Consider the following 21,914-nt stretch of genomic DNA (forward strand, 5'->3'; position numbering starts at 1 on the left):
ATTAAGAGGCCTACCTCAAAATGAGTATGTTTCCTTTACGCATAAAGTACCAACAAAAGAATGGTTACTACTAAGAAGAATCTAGCATAGGTACAATTAATCCACAACCGATTATAGTTGGAAAAGTAGGAGATTCTCAAGTGGACATATTTATTGATTCTGGTGGTGAATTATCACTTATTTCTAGTGGATTCTTTAATACATTAAGAACTAGCAATAACTTAGCCGTACTACCAGTAACTGGAGTATATATAATCGGTATAACTGGAACTAAAAGTAAGGTTGTTAAATATGAAACCGAAGTAAGCTATAACATCGGCAAGATTACATTCCAGCAAACACTTCTGGTAGTAGAAAATATTAATAGAGAGGTATTATTTGGTTTAGGTTGGCTCTTTGAGTTTAATGTTATATTGAATTTTGAAGAGAGCTGCCTTTATTTCGGACTCAGGGAAGATAAACATTGTATTAAGTTTCTCGCAGACAGCTATGTTGATACAGAAACAACTTAACACCAGAGTATACAATTAACTGTGACAGCTCAATTGTGACTGGAGATGGAAAACACAAGTTATACATCACAATGAGCTGACATACAAAATAATGTAAATGGATCCCCAATATTAACCAACTATCAGAAAGCATATTTAGCCAAAATTCTATTAGAATACAAGATGGTATTTTTGGATAGTACAGGTAGTATTAATGACTACATATGTAAGTTTAAGATCAAAGATGATGTACCATTTTTCTGTAAACTGTACCTGTGAGTTTAAAAGAAGCAGTTGAAGTAAATAAAATGGCAGATAATAGAACACCATACAAGTGTTATAAATAATCTCTTGGCAGTTGTGAAAAAGGCTACAGGCAGTGTGCGGCTCAAGCTGGATGCGCGCATCCTGAATAAACATATAGAAACCGAAAGAGAGAGACCCGCGAACATCGACCAGTTGTTATACAAATTCGAGAAAGCACAGTACTTTAGCTTGATGGACCAGACTGCTGGGTACTGGTAGATCCGGTTACATCAAGATTCAAGGAAATATACAGCATTATTTTTTGATGGAAAATCATATCATTAAAATGTGTTACCATTTGGATTAACTATTTCGGTATCAGTGTCTATACGCGCACTGGCAAAGCGATAGGTAGAGTGTTACTAAAGGATTTAATTACATATGTAGTTGATATATTGACAACATCACCCACCTGGAAAGAGCATTGCCAAACCTTGAAGAAACCACTTAAAAAATTTAAAGAAAGAGGTATTACAGTAAAGTTGTCCAAGTCACACTTTGCAAGCCAAGAACTAAAATTTTTGATTATTGGGACATATCATAGGTGTATAAGGAATTAAGCCCAATCCAGAATGTATAAAGGCTATTAAGGAGTGTCCACCACCTAGAAATATAAGACAATTTAAGGGATTTCTTGGAATGGCAGGGTATTAAAGATGTTATGTACAAAGTAAATAGTTTAACAACCCTTAACTTCTGCATTTATTACAAAAGGGAGTACCATGGTGTTGGGACCAAGAGGCACAGGAAGCATTTGAAAAGGCAAAGCAAGCTATATCAGAATCACTGATACTGTATCATCCAGTAATGGGTGAACCATTTAAGATTTCAACCGATGCATCACACTATGGCATAGCCGCAGACCTGTTCCAAGGTGAATGGGGGTTGAACAGTATAGACCATAGGTCAATTTTTTTTGCTAGCCGGAGTCTCAACAAACATGAATTAAATTATATGGCAACAGAAAAGGAATTATTAGCCATACTATGGAGTATACAAAAATTCCAAACAATGATATGGGGATCCGAAATATATGTCTATACAGATCACCAAGCTATGTCATTTCTAATGACAATCTACAAAGTAGATTGATGCGGTGGATGTTTCTTCCAGAGTATGACATTAAGATCCATTATATAAAGGGTTCAGAGAGTATTGTACCCGATGCTTTGTCTCTGGTACCAGTAGGGATGAAAGAATTAAAACGTTCAGAAGGACCTGTCTTAATCTTTGCAATTAATTTTCGAACATTACAATATTCACACAACAAAGTGCAGGAGATAGCTCAGAAAATTACAGAGAACATCCAACATAACCCTTATTTTACAGATATCTTTGCTATCTGCATTAGGAAATCAATACCACCTAATCAACAGGGAAGGGGGAAGATTGTGCAATATAATCTGTTCCGGAGAGACAGTAAGACAACTGAACGTTGGCGTTTATGTACATCAAGTCTAGTGGAAGATGAGTTAGTGTGACATTCATAAGGGTTATGGACATTTCAGTATGAAGAAATGCATTGCACATATGAGTAAGTTCTATTACTTTAAAAGGCTGGGACATAAAGTGGCATTAGTCATTAAGGCTTGAGATTTGTCAGAAAGTAAAAGAGGCTAACTCTCATGTTAAATATAAGATGTACCCAATTATTCTTGAAGTGTTACACGATCTAACTGCTGCAGATTTCTTTGAACAAATTCCAAAAGGAAAAGGAGGAGTGGCCTACATTTTTGTCCTCAGTGTTGGTCAAAGTATGTTAAATTCTATCCAATTAAAAAAGCAAACACACCAACAGCAACACATTGTCTACAACAGTACTTTCTCGAAGTAGGCAAACCAAAACCATTTCTTTCTGACAACAGACCTCAGTTTACTAGTAACTAGTTTAAAGAATTTTTAGCATGGGAAGGGATTCATCAAATACTAATAACCAACTACAATCCTCCTCCTAACTTGTGTGAAAGAGTTATGAAGGAAATTGGGAAATTATGCCATGAAAACCATACGTCATGGGTGAGAAAAATTAGAGATTTAGCTTATTATAAATGAGTTGGCTCATTTATCAACTGGACTAACACCATTGGAAGTAGTAGGTAAATCCTTTATAGGTGAACCACTTATTACATGTTTTACATGGCCAGAACAAACTGAATCGAATGATTAGACCTCATAGCAACAAATAGACCGGAACTTTTCGACTCCGTGAATGTAGAAGAGGGTATCAGTGATCATAAGTCAGTGGTTGCATCAATGACTACAAGTGTAATAAGAAATGCCAAGAAAGGAAGGAAAATATATTTGCTTAACAAGAGTGATAGGGCACAAATCGCAGAATATCTGAGTGACCACCATCAAACGTTCATTTCTGAGGAAGAGGATGTGGAACAAAAATGGAAAAAATTCAGAAACATCGTCCAGTACGCCTTAGATAAGTTCGTACCGACTAAGGTCCAAAGCGAGGGGAAAGATCCACCGTGGTATAACAATCATGTACGAAAGGTATTACGGAAACAAAGAAAGCTTCATCATAGGTTTAAGAGTAGTCGAATCATAGCTGATAAGGAAAAGCTGAACGAAGCGAAAAAGAGCGTAAAGAGAGCAATGAGAGAAGCATTCAACGAATTCGAACATAAAACATTGGCAAACAATCTAAACAAGAACCCTAAAAAGTTTTGGTCATATGTAAAATCGGTAAGCGGATCTAAATCCCCTATTCAGTCACTCGTTGACCACGATGGCACTGAAACAGAGGACGACCGAAGAAAGGCAGAAATACTGAATTCAGTGTTCCGAAACTGTTTCACTGCGGAAAATCGTAACACGGTCCCTGACTTCAGCCGTCGCACGGACGCCAAAATGGAAAATATTGAAATAAACGATATCGGAATTGAAAAACAACTGCTATCACTTAGTAGCGGAAAAGCATCCGGACCAGACGAGATACCCTTAAGATTCTACAGTGATTATGCTAAAGAACTTGCCCCCTTTCTATCAGCAATTTATCGTAGATCGCTGGAAGAACGTAAAGTACCTAGCGACTGGAAGAAAGCGCAGGTCGTTCCCATTTTCAAGAAGGGTCATAAATCAGATGCGAATAATTATAGGCCTATTTCGCTTACGTCAATCTGTTGTAGAATAATGGAACATGTTTTGTGTTCTCGTATTATGACGTTCTTAGATAATACAAATCTCCTTCATCATAACCAACATGGATTCCGCAAACAGAGATCATGTGAAACTCAGCTCGCCCTATTTGCCCAAGAAATTCACAGTGCCGTAGACACTGGCGAGCAGATTGATGCCGTATTCCTGGACTTCAGGAAGGCATTTGATACGGTTCCGCACTTACGTTTAATGAAAAAAAATACGAGCTTACGGAATATCGGACCAGGTTTGTGATTGGATTCAGGATTTCCTAGAAGAAAGAACTCAACATGTCATTCTTAACGGTTCAAAATCTGCAGATGTAGAGGTAATTTCGGGAGTACCGCAAGGAAGCGTGATAGGACCTTTTTTGTTTACAATATACATAAATGACTTAGTTGACAACATCGGTAGCTCCGTGAGGCTATTTGCAGATGACACGGTTGTCTACAAGAAAGTAGCAACATCAGAAGACTCGTACGTATTCCAGGAAGACCTGCAGAGGATTAATGCATGGTGCGACAGCTGGCAGCTTTCCCTAAACGTAGATAAATGTAATATAATGCGCATACATAGGGGCAGAAATCCATTCCAGTATGATTATGCCATAGGTGGTAAATCATTGGAAGCGGTAACGACCGTAAAATACTTAGGAGTTACTATCCGGAGCGATCTGAAGTGGAATGATCACATAAAACAAATAGTGGGAAAAGCAGGCGCCAGGTTGAGATTCATAGGAAGAATTCTAAGAAAATGTGACTCATCGACGAAAGAAGTAGCTTACAAAACGCTTGTTCGTCCGATTCTTGAGTATTGCTCATCAGTATGGGACCCTTACCAGGTTGGATTAATAGAAGAGATAGACATGATCCAGCGAAAAGCAGCGCGATTCGTCATGGGGACATTTAGTCAGCGCGAGAGCGTTACGGAGATGCTGAACAAGCTCCAGTGGCGGACACTTCAAGAAAGGCGTTACGCAATACGGAGAGGTTTATTATCGAAATTACGAGAGAGCACATTCCGGGAAGAGATGGGCAACATATTACTACCGCCCACATATATCTCGCGTAATGATCACAACGAAAAGATCCGAGAAATTAGAGCAAATACGGAGACTTACAAGCAGTCGTTCTTCCCACGCACAATTCGTGAATGGAACAGGGAAGGGGGGATCAGATAGTGGTACAACAAGTACCCTCCGCCACACACCGTAAGGTGGCTCGCGGAGTATAGATATAGATATAGATAGATAGTTGCTAAGAACTTAATTAGAGCACGACAATGAGTAAGCAAACCTAATGAGGCTATAGAACCTCAATATAAGGTAGATAATCTAGTCTTAGTGAAAGATCTTCAGAGCTCTGCACTGAAGAAAAACTCAAATTTTTTCAAGAGGGTGTGGGGCCTTACCGAGTACAATCAGTAATCCACCCAAAAACCTTATTTTTAGTGGATCTTACAACTGGAGAAGAAAAAGGAAAATATAATGTTAAACATATAAAGTGGTATACTCCTCAGGGACTTTAACATTCTGTGTTAATGGGCGCAGTGACGACAGTCAGTTCCCAAGTTGGGTTCGGTGTTACTTCCACATTAGTTTTCCCACACCGAATTCCCTCCAAATCTTCGACTATTCTATAATCTATTTATAATCTCTTAAACTATATTATCATATTAGTATTTAAGTGTCCGATTACGACTGCACAGTTATGACTAATTTAACGAGTCACCGTAACCAGTGACCTCTAAGGATGAGGTATAAAAATAACAGAATAACATTCTAGGAGAAGATATAATATAATGGTACTGTTTAAGAAGAATGATACCTAGATGACAAAGTGAACAGGGTATTTTATGTGTGTATAAGATATAATGTGAGGCAGCTAACTGGTAAAATAATTATTTGGTTGTAGGGTATAATTTTCTATTTTTATAATTATTTTATAACTTTTGGTGAGATCATATGAATGGGGAGGGTTTGTATTGATTTTGAAAGGGGGTGGGTAGGTTAGGTACCCAAGGTTAACACGCATGCACACGCACAAAAACCCTCACACGCAAGTGTGACATTCTTCACCATTTGCCGTTCCATAGATCTTTCTTCGGGGACTTCAAAGGTGAAGGTGAGAATGTCCATTTTGCAGGAGACATTAACATCATACCTACTCTGGCTTCTCACTCAATTAACGACCAAGTGGGAATCCTGGGGAATGGGGTGGGAAGGGTTTCCTGCCTTTGGGGCTATCTTCTCTCTCTACTTCAATCTTAGTCATTTCTACTTTTTCCTTTCTTTCTTATCTTTTGAATACCAATCTACTTTTCCCTCTATTCATATGCATACACTCCTATCACTGAAGTCCTCCTCAATTTCCATGGTTTTCTATAACCTTTAACTTATTTTACATAAGCTGGTCAAAGAATCAGGCTACAGGACTACCTATACGCACACACACAGTGAAACACAAAGACACAAACAGAAAGAGAGTACAGTTTAAGGTACTGTGGGAACCATCATGTGTTGGAGGGGGAAAATCATGTGCCTAATGATAGGTATGCACACATGGTTATGCGAGTCGACAGATCCACATCACATTAAAGTATGTAAAGAAGAGTAGTCATGGTTATGTACAGGGATATTTATATAGGTAATAACAGAGTTTTCATGGTTATGATGACAGTGTAAGAGTCTACAGATTGCGCGCAGCAGTACCGTACATTAACATGCGCTCAGCAGCTGACCTGTCGGGAATGCTGACAATATGCTTTGTCAGTAGACACGCTTTTCCGGTCGCAGTGTGAGGTGGAGGAGTATGCGACTGGCTGCCGTCCGCAGCGCGCAGTATTAACTAGTGCGGCCTCTGACGCGAATGTGGCCCTTGCCTTAGCTCACCATGGAGCCTTTCGATACAACCGTAATTAGCCGGTGTTATGATGTCAGACAAAGTGATGATGGGTGCGCATAGCATGCGTGTTTTATAATCTGTCTTTGTTAATAAAACTGTTTAAACTTACTTCTCATGTTCGCATATTGCCATACCTCAAGGACCCACCACTTACAAATCCTGACAAAATATTCGCGTAATCATCATCTAGGGCAACAACACAAACTACCCCTTTTATAACAGTTTAACATCATAGTATGTGTACATTGGAGAAGGAGAACATGTTACAGCGTATATTTAAGTGAGCGGAACTGGTGTCAGTCTAACAATTATTCTGACAAATTGTAGGATAATGGATATATGTTTGGATTTGATGCGAGTCTAACGACTATGTGACGGTGGGACAAGCAGAGTATAAGTAAGATATAGATATATTAAATAATATTCCCAAGTATGGTGTCTCCTGGAATCTTAGGACTGGAAGAGAAATGGAGGACTCAAAAAAGGTTAAAGGAAGTAGTGCGAAGCAAGTGTGAGGGGTAAAGTAAGACAATTTATCCAGGTAGTTTTGAATCAGTGCACATAAAGATGTATACTAGGGCAATGGACTTTGATGCCTACTCATGAAGGATAAGGAGAGTGCACCCAGAATTAATCGGATGAAAAAGGGCAGGTAGGCAGACCCAAGGAAGGCTGACCTATACTATGCGGGGAGGGGCACCAAGAAGGGGACTGACTTGTACCATAGTGTATTAGGACTTTGTTTAAAGGGGCATACCTACCGAAATGGAAGGAGGAGGTGTTTTCATAGTATCAACCCGTATGTGAGGTATAGGTACTGTGCCTAAAGGAAAAGGGCAGTATTGGAACAAAAGTCACATTTTGGAGAGATTATTCTACTAAATTTGGATTCTTGTTTCCACTCACATTGTTATATTTGTGTGAAGTTACATGTGTTGAAAAGAACACTTATTGACCCAGAGTTCCTCCAGATTGTAATAAATAGTGAAAAAATCCATACTTAGAGAAACTAGTACGTGAAGTAAGAGCAAATAACAGCAATTTACGATTGGAAAGGGAACAGAAAGATCCTTGTCCTTTCAAAGTTTAAATTTATCAAATGATCAATGATAATAATGGTATTAAAATGGAAAAAGAGTGATATATTACACAATTGATAAAAGGAAAACTGTTGGAAGCATAAAGTAATGTTATATAAATACAATATTAATGTACATAATGAACATGTATAAAATACCGTGTGTTCGAATCTAGAGACACTTAATTCCACTGTCTGACACATTATTTTAGAGATACGCGTGGTAAAGTAGAACTATGCCTACTGCCCCACAATTGTGTGTGTGCAGGACAGAAGTGTATCGGATGGATGATCGGCGCGAGCAGGTAGTCGCCGAGCCCGCCTAAGAAGTTACACAGCCCGCTCAAGGAATAAACTCTTTGTATTCTGTGCGAGGTGAAACATTATTGTGCGAACATTTCATTGTTGTTGAAAGTAAAGAAGGGACTTTTTCATTCATTCTCTCTCATACTGTCGTAATGTATGGACAGTTGTCTTGTTAGACTAAGAGATTTATAGACCGTATTTATAAAAAGGTGATTGTAAGAGGTTCTGTCGGACCGGAAGGTGTCGAGCTTACCGGAAATGTTTCAATGTATGAAAACTTATGTTATGAAAATACAGTGAGATTGAATTCAAACTATTCTCTGGTGGACCAAGTTATTTAAACGTGTAGAAAATTCCTTTAGAGTAGCATTTATTCTTCGGAGAATAAGCTGGGCAGAATATGCCTGTGACATCACTGGCTAGCTCACTGCTCCTCCTGTCAATGTTAATTCACAGTCATGTTTCGTTTTGGAAAAAGGGTTACAAATGGTTTGTAATGCCATACTGTGCAAATACATCTATAAAAACTCCTGGAAAGTTTTTTTTGAGTGTCCCAGAAAATGAAAAATGCATAAAATATGGTTGCACTGTAGTGGCAAATTGCCACCATATAGATGGACAAGTTCACAAACTTTATTAAAAATGTGTTGCACAGTGAAGTCAACATTAATTTACCTGAGAGGTATGCTCTTGCACTGTTACAAGGAAGGATAGTGTCATTCAACAAAACTAAAGTATTAATGAAAACTGCTGTTTTACCCAATTAAATATAAATTCTTCAGTAGCTCAGTTGTTAAAGCAGTAGTCCATCGAATTTTAGAAGATGATGTATATAATAGATCACTGGTTCAAATCCAACCCAGAATAATATTTTAACTTCTTTATAAAATGACTGACAGCCCTCTCATATGAAAACCAAATCATAATTTTGAAGCTTCACCACACCGATCAGAAATAGAATATTGTTTTTTCCCTTGCAGTTTACATGCACTTACATTTGCAATTGCTGTTCGCACACGGCCTGTTCAGAAGGATATTTTATGGTTACCGTGACAACTCATTTTTTACTTTATTAGAAACATTTTTTAAATCTTTGTACTGTATGGCTAAGATCCTCATTGTTTAAACTTTTGAAAAAAATGGTTCAAATGGCTCTGAGCACTCAACTGCTGAGGTCATTAGTCCCCTAGAACTTAGAACTAGTTAAACGTAACTAACCTAAGGACATCACAAACATCCATGCCCGAGGCAGGATTCGAACCTGCGACCGTAGCAGTCTTGCGGTCCCAGACTGCAGCGCCTTTAACCGCACGGCCACTTCGGCCGGCAAACTTTTCAAGTTTCGTCACCTTACGTAATGCTGAAGTAAGTGTTTCAGACACTGATGTTAGTTTACACTTTAAAACTTCGCAGCCCTCACGTGTGTGTTACCTGCAAGTTGTATGTGCTTTATACCTCTTTGTATAGAAAACCTCATCGTCTTACAGCTCGTACTGTGGGCTTGTGGCGATAGGTTCACTACTAGCAATGCTTTTCAAAACAGTAAATTGTTTGTTCACGGAGTTAATGCATTCATCCTCTGTTGGCCATTTCTCAGACTAAGATTAATGTGAAGCTATAAATAATACACCCCACAATCAAAACAACTACTACAATCAGTTCTTGCTAATGCTATTTTCATATTTCATGTAAAACTTAAAAATGCCCTTACCAGGAATCGAACATGTGATCTCATTATCTGCGATCAAATGCACTCTGCATTGTGCCACCAAGCACTTGTTGCCATTAGTACTTATACCAAGTGTGTTCTATACAGGAAAAAAACACACCGTCAGGTGGTTTGCGGAGTATGGATGTAGATGTAGACGTAGATGAAATCAGCATGAAGATTTATACCAAGATTTATTTTATTGTGCTTGTGTCAAAGCTGATAGTCAACAATCTAGTTATAATTTACAGATTCATTTGCAAAAGTTGCCCATTTCCTTACTTTTGAGCAAGTTTTTATGATGTTGCACTGAGCAGGGGAAAGAATATCCATTGTTGCACATATCCGCTCTACATGGGTGGAGCACAAACACATCAACTTTTGCGAGGTTTCCACTATCAGCATTCACAATATTCTTTTCTATTGATACTTAAAGTTGTAATTGCTTTTTACATCATTGAACTGCTAAGCTGCTTACAGAGAAAGTACGTAAAATATTTGTAACTTTGACTAACACTCCTGTAACACACGTATAGCTTCATCTTACTCTTAGTCTGTGACATCACCATTTACAGAGCGTTTTCGATCACATGACCAAATCTTGATATTTAATGATTTTTAAGCTTTTATTACATAAAATTAACAGTTATGTTTGGGAGAATATGGACTGTGAATGCTATTTAAATGTTATAACCTATTTAAATAACAACATCCAAACCATATTTTTGACACAGGAAAATAGCCTATTCTTGCTTCAGAAAAACCGATAACACCATACAAAGGTATCAATAAATTATGGATAGTGAAGGGCTTAGATAACATGTTTCTGCACGTATAGTTCAGAAACTGGATACTCACTTCTGTTTTCCAGTTTTTGCTTCTCGAATAGAAAACTTGGCAAAGACTGACGCATTTAACTGCAACTGTAGCTGAGCAATTTTTCTTGTTTATGATCGTCATATTTTTCCTTTGATTGATATGGTCTGCCTTAAGCAGACAACGAAGTAAATTTACTTTTTAAAGATTTTCCTGTAAGAGAGATGCACAAATCCAAATAAATATCACTTAACACACCTTGATGTTTCCTAACCACGTAATGCACCACAGTAGTCTTCCTTGTAACAGTAGTGCCTGCTACTACATCTGTGCATGCACTGTGTGTGGATTACATGTCCCACAAGAGGAAGAGGTACAAGAGCGAGCACAATACTGCCTTTTAGCAACTGGGAGAAGGCAACTGTCTTCTGAAAAAGAATACAATGTCTTAAATTTTTAAATAACATTGCTCTAAAGTGATATCTTAAAAATCAGTGCAGCTAGCAACTTATCTCGAGTTACACAGAAGACAATCGGCAACTGCAATCTTGTTTCGTGAACAGTACTATGTCTTGTTCACTGCTTACACACAGCATAAGAGACATCCAAAAAAGCTGCCCTGGACATTGCTTTTAAAAGCATCTGAGAAAGCTGACCACAGTACCTGTCAACGGTAAAATAATTTTTTTTACCCATGAAATACAAAAAGAATAAATAATTCTTATCTAGTGATAATATTATGAAAAGAATAGTTACTACTCTCCAAATAGTGGAGATGCTGAGTCACTGATAGGCACAACAAAAAGACTGTTAGAAAATGAGCTTTCAGGCAAAAACGCCTTTGTCAGGGAGAGCAAACACACACACACACACACACACACACACACACACACACACACACACACAAACTGGCCTCAGCAGCCAGAGACTGCAGGGTGTGTGTGTGTGTGTGTGTGTGTGTGTGTGTGTGTGTGTGTGTGTGTGTGGTTTTAGGCCGAAAGCAAGTTTTCTGACAGTCTGTTGTGTTTATCTGCAACTCAGCACCTCCACTATATGGTGAGTAGCAAACCATTCTTTTCATAATATTGTTACACTCCATCCTGGATTTTCCATTGTTGAATATTTAGTGGTAAATTACCCATGTAACTTGATTAACTGAAAAAGGGCATAACTCTTCTAATGCTCTCACGATTTATTTTAAAACAAACTAGATCATTGTTACACATGCAGAACAATCCAAATTTATAACGAAATAACACGAAATGGTAATTGGTAAATAACTGAAGTTAGTGTCGGAACAAAACAGTCAGAGCATCACACTACAGCAAAGATACATTTAGTCACAGTGCGCTCCTGGTGGCCAACGCACTCATTTTTTTGACACCTTCACTGAACAAATCAGCTGGTGACTTCTTACTCATGTGTGGATGTCTACTACTACATGTTTGACTGCAAAAGGGATTAGTTCTTCTACACTGCCAACAACCTAATGAAAGTGAGACTGCAGTTTGGAGATACAACAATCTATGTATGACCAACAAGGTGTTGAGAAAAATGTCCTTTTCAACACAGTAATCTGTATGTATACTAATTAACAGTGGTATACAGCAGAGATTCATTTTACTTATGCAGGCTGCATGTAACATCTATAAGAGCAGTAATATTCTATTGTATTAACTCTGCTATATCATTGTAACATGATCCATGGTGAATAAAATGCTTGAGTGCTGATAAAACCAAGTGTTCAATCTACATTCTTCTTCAACACATTTTCCCTCCATACAGTTTCTAATTTTTTTGACAGTGAATGTCAAATTTATGTGGTTTCTCCAACTGTGTTAATCCAATATTAGCTGCAATATGTCTTTCTGTCTTATCAAAGTTTAGAACAATGCCTCCCATAATACACAGATTTCATTTTGTACATTCCAGTTCACACAATACTTTTCACCAGTAACTAAGGGCTTAGCAAATTATTGTGGTACTACCACAAACATAGAAGATTCCCTTGCAACACTCAGTCTAAATTATTTATTGTATCCACAATTCACATCATGATTGGATAGTCTTAAGAAGCTTTTACAGAAGTATTTAATTGAAAATTGCAAATGTAACATGTACTGAAATTTTACTATGAAAAAATCAAACTCTGCCTGTGACAACTTCTACCATGGGCCCACAATTCTGTATACAATGATCTGATAAAATGACAAATAACCTGCAGACAATGAGCAGTACTATAAAACAGATTAATGTCTCCATTTCTCATTTTTCTATACCTGCACTTTATATGTCAATGCAAATGAGAAGTAGACTCATATGAGAAAACCACACAGGGAACCTTTGCTGTATCACATTCTGTCATTAAGTATAATAATTACAGGCTTCCAAAACTGCATATGTAACAGATTTAGGGAAATACGGAAGTGTCCAATTCAACCCATCTGCTTTGACCCATGGCGTCACAGATATGACAGAAATGATCATCCACTACGACTCCAATATGGCACCTATGACATTACATAAACATGACAACAAACATGAAAATACAACGAAAAACACACACACACACACACACACACACACACACACACACACACACACACACACACACACACACACACAACTTCCACAAAAACCTTATCAAACTAACGGCCCAAGCGTGGGAAATTCGGGGTTTTTTGGGTGGGGACAATGTAAACAAATTTAGGCACAGACCACCATACCAAACCACACAAAACGATGATAAAAACCGGCAGCACCAAACTCCCCAAATTCCACTAAACACAATATCCTCTGGAACCTGACACTTCCCTTGACATATATAGCTCAACAGCAACTCCCGATACCAGAACATCCACAGCCACAACCACACATCAGAATCCAACAGTTCCCTTCACCCACATAGGTCAACAGCAACTCCCAACACCAAACACCCACAGATATGACCATAAATTGGAAGCAAAAACTTCCCTTCAACTACATACCTACAAACCAACTCACGATACCAAACCACCAATACAACAAACCACACAACTCAGAACCATCCCACCATACACACCACAAAACAAGTACACTAAAAAAAGAAAGATAAAAACTTACCACAACTAAGTTCCGGTGCTGCAACCTATGTCAGCCAACACACACACACACACACACACACACACACACACACACACACACACACACCCACCCACACCTACACCCCACCCCCAATCCAACCCCCCCTCCCCCCAAAATAAAAATAAACAAAAAATAAATCTATCACACACTACAACTCAACAAAACCTGCAACAAAATAGATCCTCCACAACTAAATCACAAACCAACACACTCTGCCCCCCCTCACAAACACTACCAATAACAACCCCCCCAAGCCACAGCCACTCACCCACACAAACCAACCACATAGCCCTCGGGGATGCTCTTCCGCCAACAGTACTCATCTAAATGGTACTGAAGGTTAGAAAAGTGCCTCTTCCCCCTCCCAAGAGCTGACTGAATGGCTCCCCACATCCCCTCCACGGTATTCGTACAAACCCCCGTTTCATAATTTTTAAACTCTAAACTATGGTGCACTACTAAATGATTTTACCCCCCTCTCACCCAGTCCCCTATAAGAAAAAGCATCAGAAACTACAATAGAACCCAGTTCTGTAAACTCCTCAATCAACCCCACTAATTCCCTCTTAGACCGCCCCTCCACAACCCTAAAAACACATTCCAAACACCCATCCCCCGATACAGCAGCCCCCCCCACACCCAGAGACCAAATACAGACTTACCCCTCCTATACTTCCTTTTCCCAAGCTGCAACTCTACCACCTCCAACACAACCCCAGGCCCACTCAACTTACCCCTGTACTCGAACTTAGAACATACTTCACGACAAAATAAAAACCAGTCAAGCACACTCCTCTCACACCAGTCTCGTGCGTGCAAAGACAGAGGATTTATAAAAGTAGTACGTCAACAACACAATCTAGTGCATGCCCAACCTAGACTTCTCGAACCAGGAACTGTGACATATGGAGCACCATATGTTATCCCTACTGTGCTGCCATATATAACCGTCCCTGGTCCAAGACGCCCAAACTTTTGCCAATTTCATGTCATGACCACAAATAGCACACTTGTCAATCTCCGCCAACAAGCCAAACAGCTGCAGAAATTTAATCAACTCCAACAGACTCACCCCCAACTCAGCATGCAAACGCACAATTTTATCCATCATATCCATACCTAAAAAGAGCAGCAACAAATTAATTTACTCAAATTAACATACGGCCTACAGTGAAAAGCACTACAATAACTTTCACACAACACTAAACCGTTAACTCACTGAAAACAATTCATCTCCACACACAGCTAAAACGAGAACCACCCAGAACAAGCGATAACACCAAACAACCCAATACACCACACAACACGAAACCCCTAAACACACCACAAGAGAGCATCACGAACAGCAACACGACACCTACAAACACGCCACACTCACAAACCAAACGCCATGCAATCATGACGTCACACCACAACAGCCTTACATCACTGGTCAAAGCCAACAGTTGGGATGGGACGCTTCGGATTTAAAACAATAGTAGTACAACAACACAACCTCGCACATGCCCAACCAATACTTCTCGAACCAGGGCAACCAAGGTCACTGGAGACCATATTTGCTCCGATTTTGTTAGGGAAAGAAGTGACTGGTCTTCTGACAGAATCATCTTGGCATCCGACTGGAGGAGAAATCGGGGAAACCACAGGAAATTCAAATTTGAATGGTTGGACTGGAAACTCCAACTGCACCTCCCAACTTCAGTGAAGTACACTAGGCACTACACAACCTCACTGTTGGAACAGGAAGGGGCAAGATAACAAAGGTAGATGGCTTGAGGAGGGTGCTGATATCACAAAAAGATTGGTAAGCTGTGAGAAAATAGCTACTGGAAAAATATTACCGATGATGAAAATAGCAATATCATTAATAACTACTGGAACTATATATATGAATTTATATTTCGATATACATATAGGTAGAACAACTGAATAACATTTGGGAATTGTGTACAGAACTGCAAGAAATAATGGCAAACCACTACATGATGAGCCATTAACTACCTTGAAAGAAGAGCTGTCATCAGATTGCCACCAAACTCTAGACACGAAATTCTTGATACTTCACAAGAGTATCACCAAACTTTCAAGCCAGAAGACCAATTGTGCATCACGTTATGGTATAAGCAGACAAATACAGACTGAGTCATTCCAGGCCCCTCATTACCCTTAATTAATAACTGTAATGAAGTGAAGGCAAGACAAAGAATCTGTATTGGAGGCAAGATTTGCAGGATACACTTTCGTGTGTGTGTGTGTGTGTGTGTGTGTGTGTGTGTGTGGTTGTGTGTGGGGGGGGGGGGGGGGGGGGCGAAACAGTTATTTCTAACAGACTACAGATTGGAAGGACAGCTGGAACCTGCGTAAGCCAGAGAATCCAGTGTTATGTGGAAGAAATGCATATTGTGAACCAATTACTTAAAATCAAAATTGTGTTTACCACTGGTTTGTTATATTTACACAAAATGAAATATATACTATTTCTTGTGTGGCTCTGTTCACTGATTCATGTGACTGATTTGTATTTATGCTGATCTTGCTGTCCCGTACTGGCTGTCATAATCACACACAGGCTATCTGTGTGGGCATTATCAACTGCAAGTAGAGTTCTTTCACTGACATCATAGTTATAGTGCACAGTATGATTTATTTGTACTTACATATTCTTGCAGCTAAATCTGCTTTGGCAGACAGATGGGGTACTTCAAGTCCCATTTGTACAAGCAAGTAATCCATCTTTTATTCCTTCCTTCTGTCCATTTTCGTTTTTGTCCTGACATGCAACCTGAGTTAGAGACTTGCATGATTTAATAGAAGACCATCAGCTTCTGTGTTTGATGACTAAATCTTCCACACATTGTGGAAGTATATTGATTATTCCATTTAATGCTTCTCCATTTCTACCATTATTATGACAGATTTGTAACTTGTCTAGCTAACTTCCTTGCAAGTTGTTCCTGCCATAAGGAAGTTGGGCTTCTAAGATTGTTGCTGCCTTGGTTTGTTGGCTCCTGATACCTGCTATCCTCTGAAGTTTGTAATATAAGGGTGGCAAGTGCAGAGCAACTGTTGCAGTCAAGCCAAATCAACACATCTCATCATGACAAAATAAAGGGCTCTTCCAGTAGTTTTCACTAATTTATGAAATGTTCAAATGTGGGTGAATTCCTAAGGAACCAAACTGCTGAGGTCATTGGTTCCTAGACTTACACACTACTCAAACTCCCTTACACACACACACACACACACACACACACACACACACACACACACACACAGAGAGAGAGTAATGCTTGCAATGGCATTTCCAACTTTGGAAATCTTGACACATGCAATTAGGCTTTGCAAAATTAACCTTATATTAACAGTTTACTACAGAAAACGATCCATCACCCATTTCACTCATTGAGCTTTTGGTAAGTTCAGTTTGCACTTAAGGATACTTTTTCATTACACAATTCATGTGTCTTATGCAAGAAATGATGGTTCTCTTTTACAAGACTTGCTTGCTGAATTCTTCAGCACAATACTAAGGAGGAAGTGATTTGCTGTAACTTTAATAACATCAGTGACTTATCTGCTGTGTGCCTGAATAAAAACCCTTTAAATAGTGATAGACATTGTTTATTACCATAATCAAATGCACTGAGATGTTTAAGAAATAATTCCTGAGTTTTAAACTTTTATTTACCAACTAAGAACTTTTTTCCCCTTATGAGGCAAGATTGTCTTCCCACAGGGCCAGAATTTGCTCAATATCTGCTGCCGCAACCAAATTTTCCTTCTTGCTGAGTCATCATTGTTATGTTTGCAGACAAAGAATTGAACTAAGATAAACTATAGGCAGAGGAAATGCACCTTCAATTGCATTATTCAATTGGATACTCACTTTTATGAAATGTTCTGCTGATTTTTATTGTGTACACACGTTTAGCATCAAGTGTTGCTCACCATCTTTTCTTCCTTGTGACCACTATCGGTCATCTTTTTAGGGTTGACACTGGTCCACCTTTATGTATAAATGAACAACAAAATTTATTTAACAAGTCATTGCAGCAACTATGCTTTCTGATTGGGAATATTTATAACAGCTACTACAGCTTGATTTTACTTACCAGAGTGGCTGCAACAGCATTCTCTTATCACAGTCCATTCAAACAAGAGTGCCAGTATATTATTTTTGGAAAGGGGTTCTACTGAAAACGCCAGGTCAAAAAATTCAACTAGCATATTGCCTTCACACGGCTATATTAGAAGTCTGTACCATCTGGAAAAACAGTTTTAATTATTCTACAATAATGTTATAGATAAATGAAAATGGATTTGTCCACAGATGGATGTAAAAATTGTAGTATGCCTATACACTATATATGATAGAATTATGAAATACCAAAAACGGAATTTAGTGCAAAAGCCAATCAACTTGTCCCCACAGGTCATAAACTAGCATAATCAAATTCAATTTTGTCATCCACAAATGGATATAATTCACTATTCGATCCAAGTAGTCGGCTTTTCGTATATAGAGATGCAAACAGTGTGGTGGGAGTGATATGAGTCGTTAGCTGTGAAATAAACAGTTTTATTTCTTTTTTTTTTCTTTTTTTTACAACTATATAGGAACTAAAAACTTAACGGCCAATATACAACATTGTGTAGTCGCTAAGTTTACTGTACATTACAAAGAACCTTACAGAGGGAAGTAGTAAGATTGGCGTTTGGAATGTGGACGCTGTTATATATGTTCAATGAAAAATAGGTGTATTTATGTTTACACTAGAGCTAAATTTTAAAGTTTAATACATATAACGATGTTTCTACCATCTCGTTTATTTCCTACATTCGCAGTCTCCATGTTATTTCTACCTTGTTTCTCACTACCGCTATATAATAAAATAATTTGATACAACTTTCATTTTTATAACCCTGGGCAACTGTAATGCCCTTTTTCTTTTTTTTTAGTTCATTCCTAGTTACCCACCTCCACAGACAAATTTCTTTCTTTTGCTGCATATTAATTAATTTTGTTTAAGGGTGCCCGTCCTAGACAGTGATTTATTCACGCGATTAAGCGAGTACATGCTATATGAATGTGTTATGAGAGTTAGATACAAATTTTTGGACCCAGAAACGCAAAAAAAGCTCTTGATTTGCAACCAACATAATTTACTACAAATGATTATTTTTAACGAAGCCGAAGGAGATAAACGGAAAGCAACTATATAATTGTGTTAAATCTCTGGCGAATTTAGTACCTTACATACGTTTAAGCATACCTGAAGGGACTGGCAGTCAACACGCATCTTCTCACTAAGTACGCATAACCGTAGCCACTTAGCTTGTTCAGAATTTTCTTAATCTCATCTTCCAGGGATATCTCCATCACTACCAAGGCGTGTACCTCCTTCAGCGATCGTCCCATCAATACCTCAAACGCGTCTAATCCCTGCTCTATAATACGGTCAGCACGTTCACAGAATTCTCCATAACAATTTCCCGTCACATGTGACAAACACATAGACACAGCACCGACTACTTCTCCAGTCACGCCCCTTTCACGTCAACTCGATTTGTACTCGGATTCGCCGATCGAGATATCGACTATACATTCTGAAAGCTTTACATAATTTTGATGTCACTTTCATTGGCCTTTTGAGTGCAAAATAAATAGCTCACATGGTATTTACTAAACGGACGAGTGGACAGACCTGGGAAATAAGGTCGATCCACATCACCGGAAATTTGCGCATATTTGAGATGTGCTCGAAGTCGAAATTGAGACGACAGCGCTGGAAGCGTGCACTCGCCACTTCAGCTGTTCCGAGTGCTGCCGAAAAAGTCCGACGAAACCCGAGGTGTCCCCCACTTAATCTGGAAGCACGTGTCGGCCAGTTCAGTTGAGGAGTGCAAATTGCATGGATGTGTATTGTGCTCTCTTAATCGAAGTTTTGTTTTGATTTTCTGCGACCGGCCGGGAAAATAGTTTTTCGTTTTTTCTCTCATCATGGGCAAGAACAAACGTGGTAGACGTGGAAAGAAGTCGAATAGACGAAGGGTAGCCGCGACGGGCGCGCCCATAGAATCGGCAGACAAGGTGTGCAGCTGTACTGAGCACTACCACAGCGACGAGTACTATGACTCAGACGAGTTCGACTACGAGGCACTGTCGGCAAATGCTGATGACAAGAAGACTGAGAAAAAGAAAGATGAGAATGACTATGAGACATTGTTAGCCCAAGCTTACGAGTGGAAGAAGAGTGAGAAGACGACGACGCCGCCAGTTAAGGCACTCCTGCGAGGGTTGCCGTGGCTGTGTGACGTGGGAGGAATCCGGTACTGGCTGTTTTGGGAAGGGTTCGGCAATGTGGCAGTGAAGCTGCAAGGCTCGTACAATAAGAAGAAACAGCCGCTTTACGTCTTGGCTGTAGATACGGGCGAGGACAAGCGACGGAGACGGGAGCCCGAGACGATCTTCGAGCTGACCCAGCTTTACGGCTTCCCTGTTACGGTGGAGCCTCTTCCGGAGGAGTTCGAGCCAAAGCCACAGTGCTTCAAGTGTCAGCAAGAGGGGCACGTGGCAAAATATTGCCGCAATCCGCCGGTATGTGTCAAGTGCGCCGGTTCCCACGACAGTCGCACTTGCCCGCTGAAGAAGGCGGACCAGCCGTCGTGCGCGCGCTGTGGTGGACCGCACGTCGCCAGCTGGCGAGGCTGCCCGGCGTTTTCACGCAGTGACGGGAGCTCGCAGCAGGCGGAGGGCGAAGCAACGGAGCAGGCGAACTGCAGTGAGAAGCCGAAGGACGAGGACGAGACGGAGCGGGCGAGTTCTGCGTGTGACGGAGAGGCCGAAGGGAAGAGGCGAAAGAGGAGAAGGAAGAAACCTGCCGACTCTCTTCCGGCCGAGCAGGCGAATTCTAATGGGGAGCGGCATGGCTGCACCACGCAGCAGGCGAACTGTAGTGAAGAGGCGCAGGACGAAAATGCGCTGCAGGCGGGTCCTACTTGTGACGGAGACGCCAAGAAGACGAGGCGCCGGAGGAGACGCGGGAAACGTGCGGACGCTCTTCCGCCAGAGGAAGAAGCCGCGCCTCAGTCCGTGGAGCAGCCACCGGAAGAAACAGCAGACGTAGTGAGTGAGAAGAAGAAACGGAGGAGGCGCCGCAAACACGCAATGGCTTTCCCCCCTCCCAGTGAAGACGGAGCCAGTGGCAGTGGAGGGGGGAGCCGGCCAGAACAAGCAGCAGCTGTGGCAGGAGGCTTCAGCAGCCTGAAACAGCTGGAGGAGCAAGTGATTGCCGAGGTGAGGTGGCTCTTCAGCAACAGGCTGCCTGCCTCCGTCCTGGAGTCGCTGCTCAAAGCGAGCAAGTAAAAGGCGGGCCAGCTCCGGGCAGGCTTTCCGCAGGTTGTGCCGTGAATGCCAGAGCTGCCCGCAAAATTCCAAACTCTAAGATAGCTCCCTCCCCCATGTGACTAAATAAACAGTGTCACAACAGAATCAAAATTCCTAGACAAATTACCTGTTTCCAGAATAAGACATGGAAAAATTAAAAATGTACATAAAAATAAATAAAATATTAAAAGAAAAAGAAAAACCACAAAAGTTTAAAAGGAAAATAAAACAAAATATTGTGCGATGGCAGTTCCTCACGTGGCGTTTGTCGGTGAGGACAGATCATAGCGTGTGAACGGAAATTGCGCAAACTCAGGACGTGTGTGTGTGTGTGTGTGTGTGTGTGTGTGTGTGAGCGCGCGCGCGCGCGCGCGCGCGTGCGTGCGCGGGGGGGGGGAGGGCGGTTTACACATGTCCGGCCAGCACGCTAAAAATTCGTCAGTGCTTGCGGATTTGATACAGAGGGCGCGCGGAACGTAAGGCTGCAAAGCTGTCCTACTAAAGGCGTTTTGACCGACAAACTGACGGAGGATTTCTTGTCGGTATGTCGGTCGGGTTCCGTTCGACAGCCGAACACTACACCCAACAGATTGTGTCGCGTGTAGTACTAACCGCCCGACAAAGTTCAACTTCAGTCACTGCGCGCGGC

General features: G+C 40.4%; 1 protein-coding gene across 1 annotated transcript; it reads left to right on the plus strand.

The window, feature by feature from the left end:
* Window positions 1–19,879: 19,879 nt before the first annotated feature.
* On the plus strand, window positions 19,880–21,244 carry LOC126101481 (nucleolar and coiled-body phosphoprotein 1-like). The gene is made up of 2 exons (XM_049912131.1): window positions 19,880–20,161; window positions 20,651–21,244. Exons 1-2 carry the CDS (start codon window positions 19,880–19,882, stop codon window positions 21,242–21,244), a joined length of 876 nt encoding a protein of 291 aa, XP_049768088.1.
* The last annotated feature ends 670 nt before the right edge of the window (window positions 21,245–21,914 follow it).

Source organism: Schistocerca cancellata, chromosome 9, assembly GCF_023864275.1.
Source record: "Schistocerca cancellata isolate TAMUIC-IGC-003103 chromosome 9, iqSchCanc2.1, whole genome shotgun sequence".
Taxonomy (NCBI): Eukaryota; Metazoa; Arthropoda; class Insecta; order Orthoptera; family Acrididae; genus Schistocerca; species Schistocerca cancellata.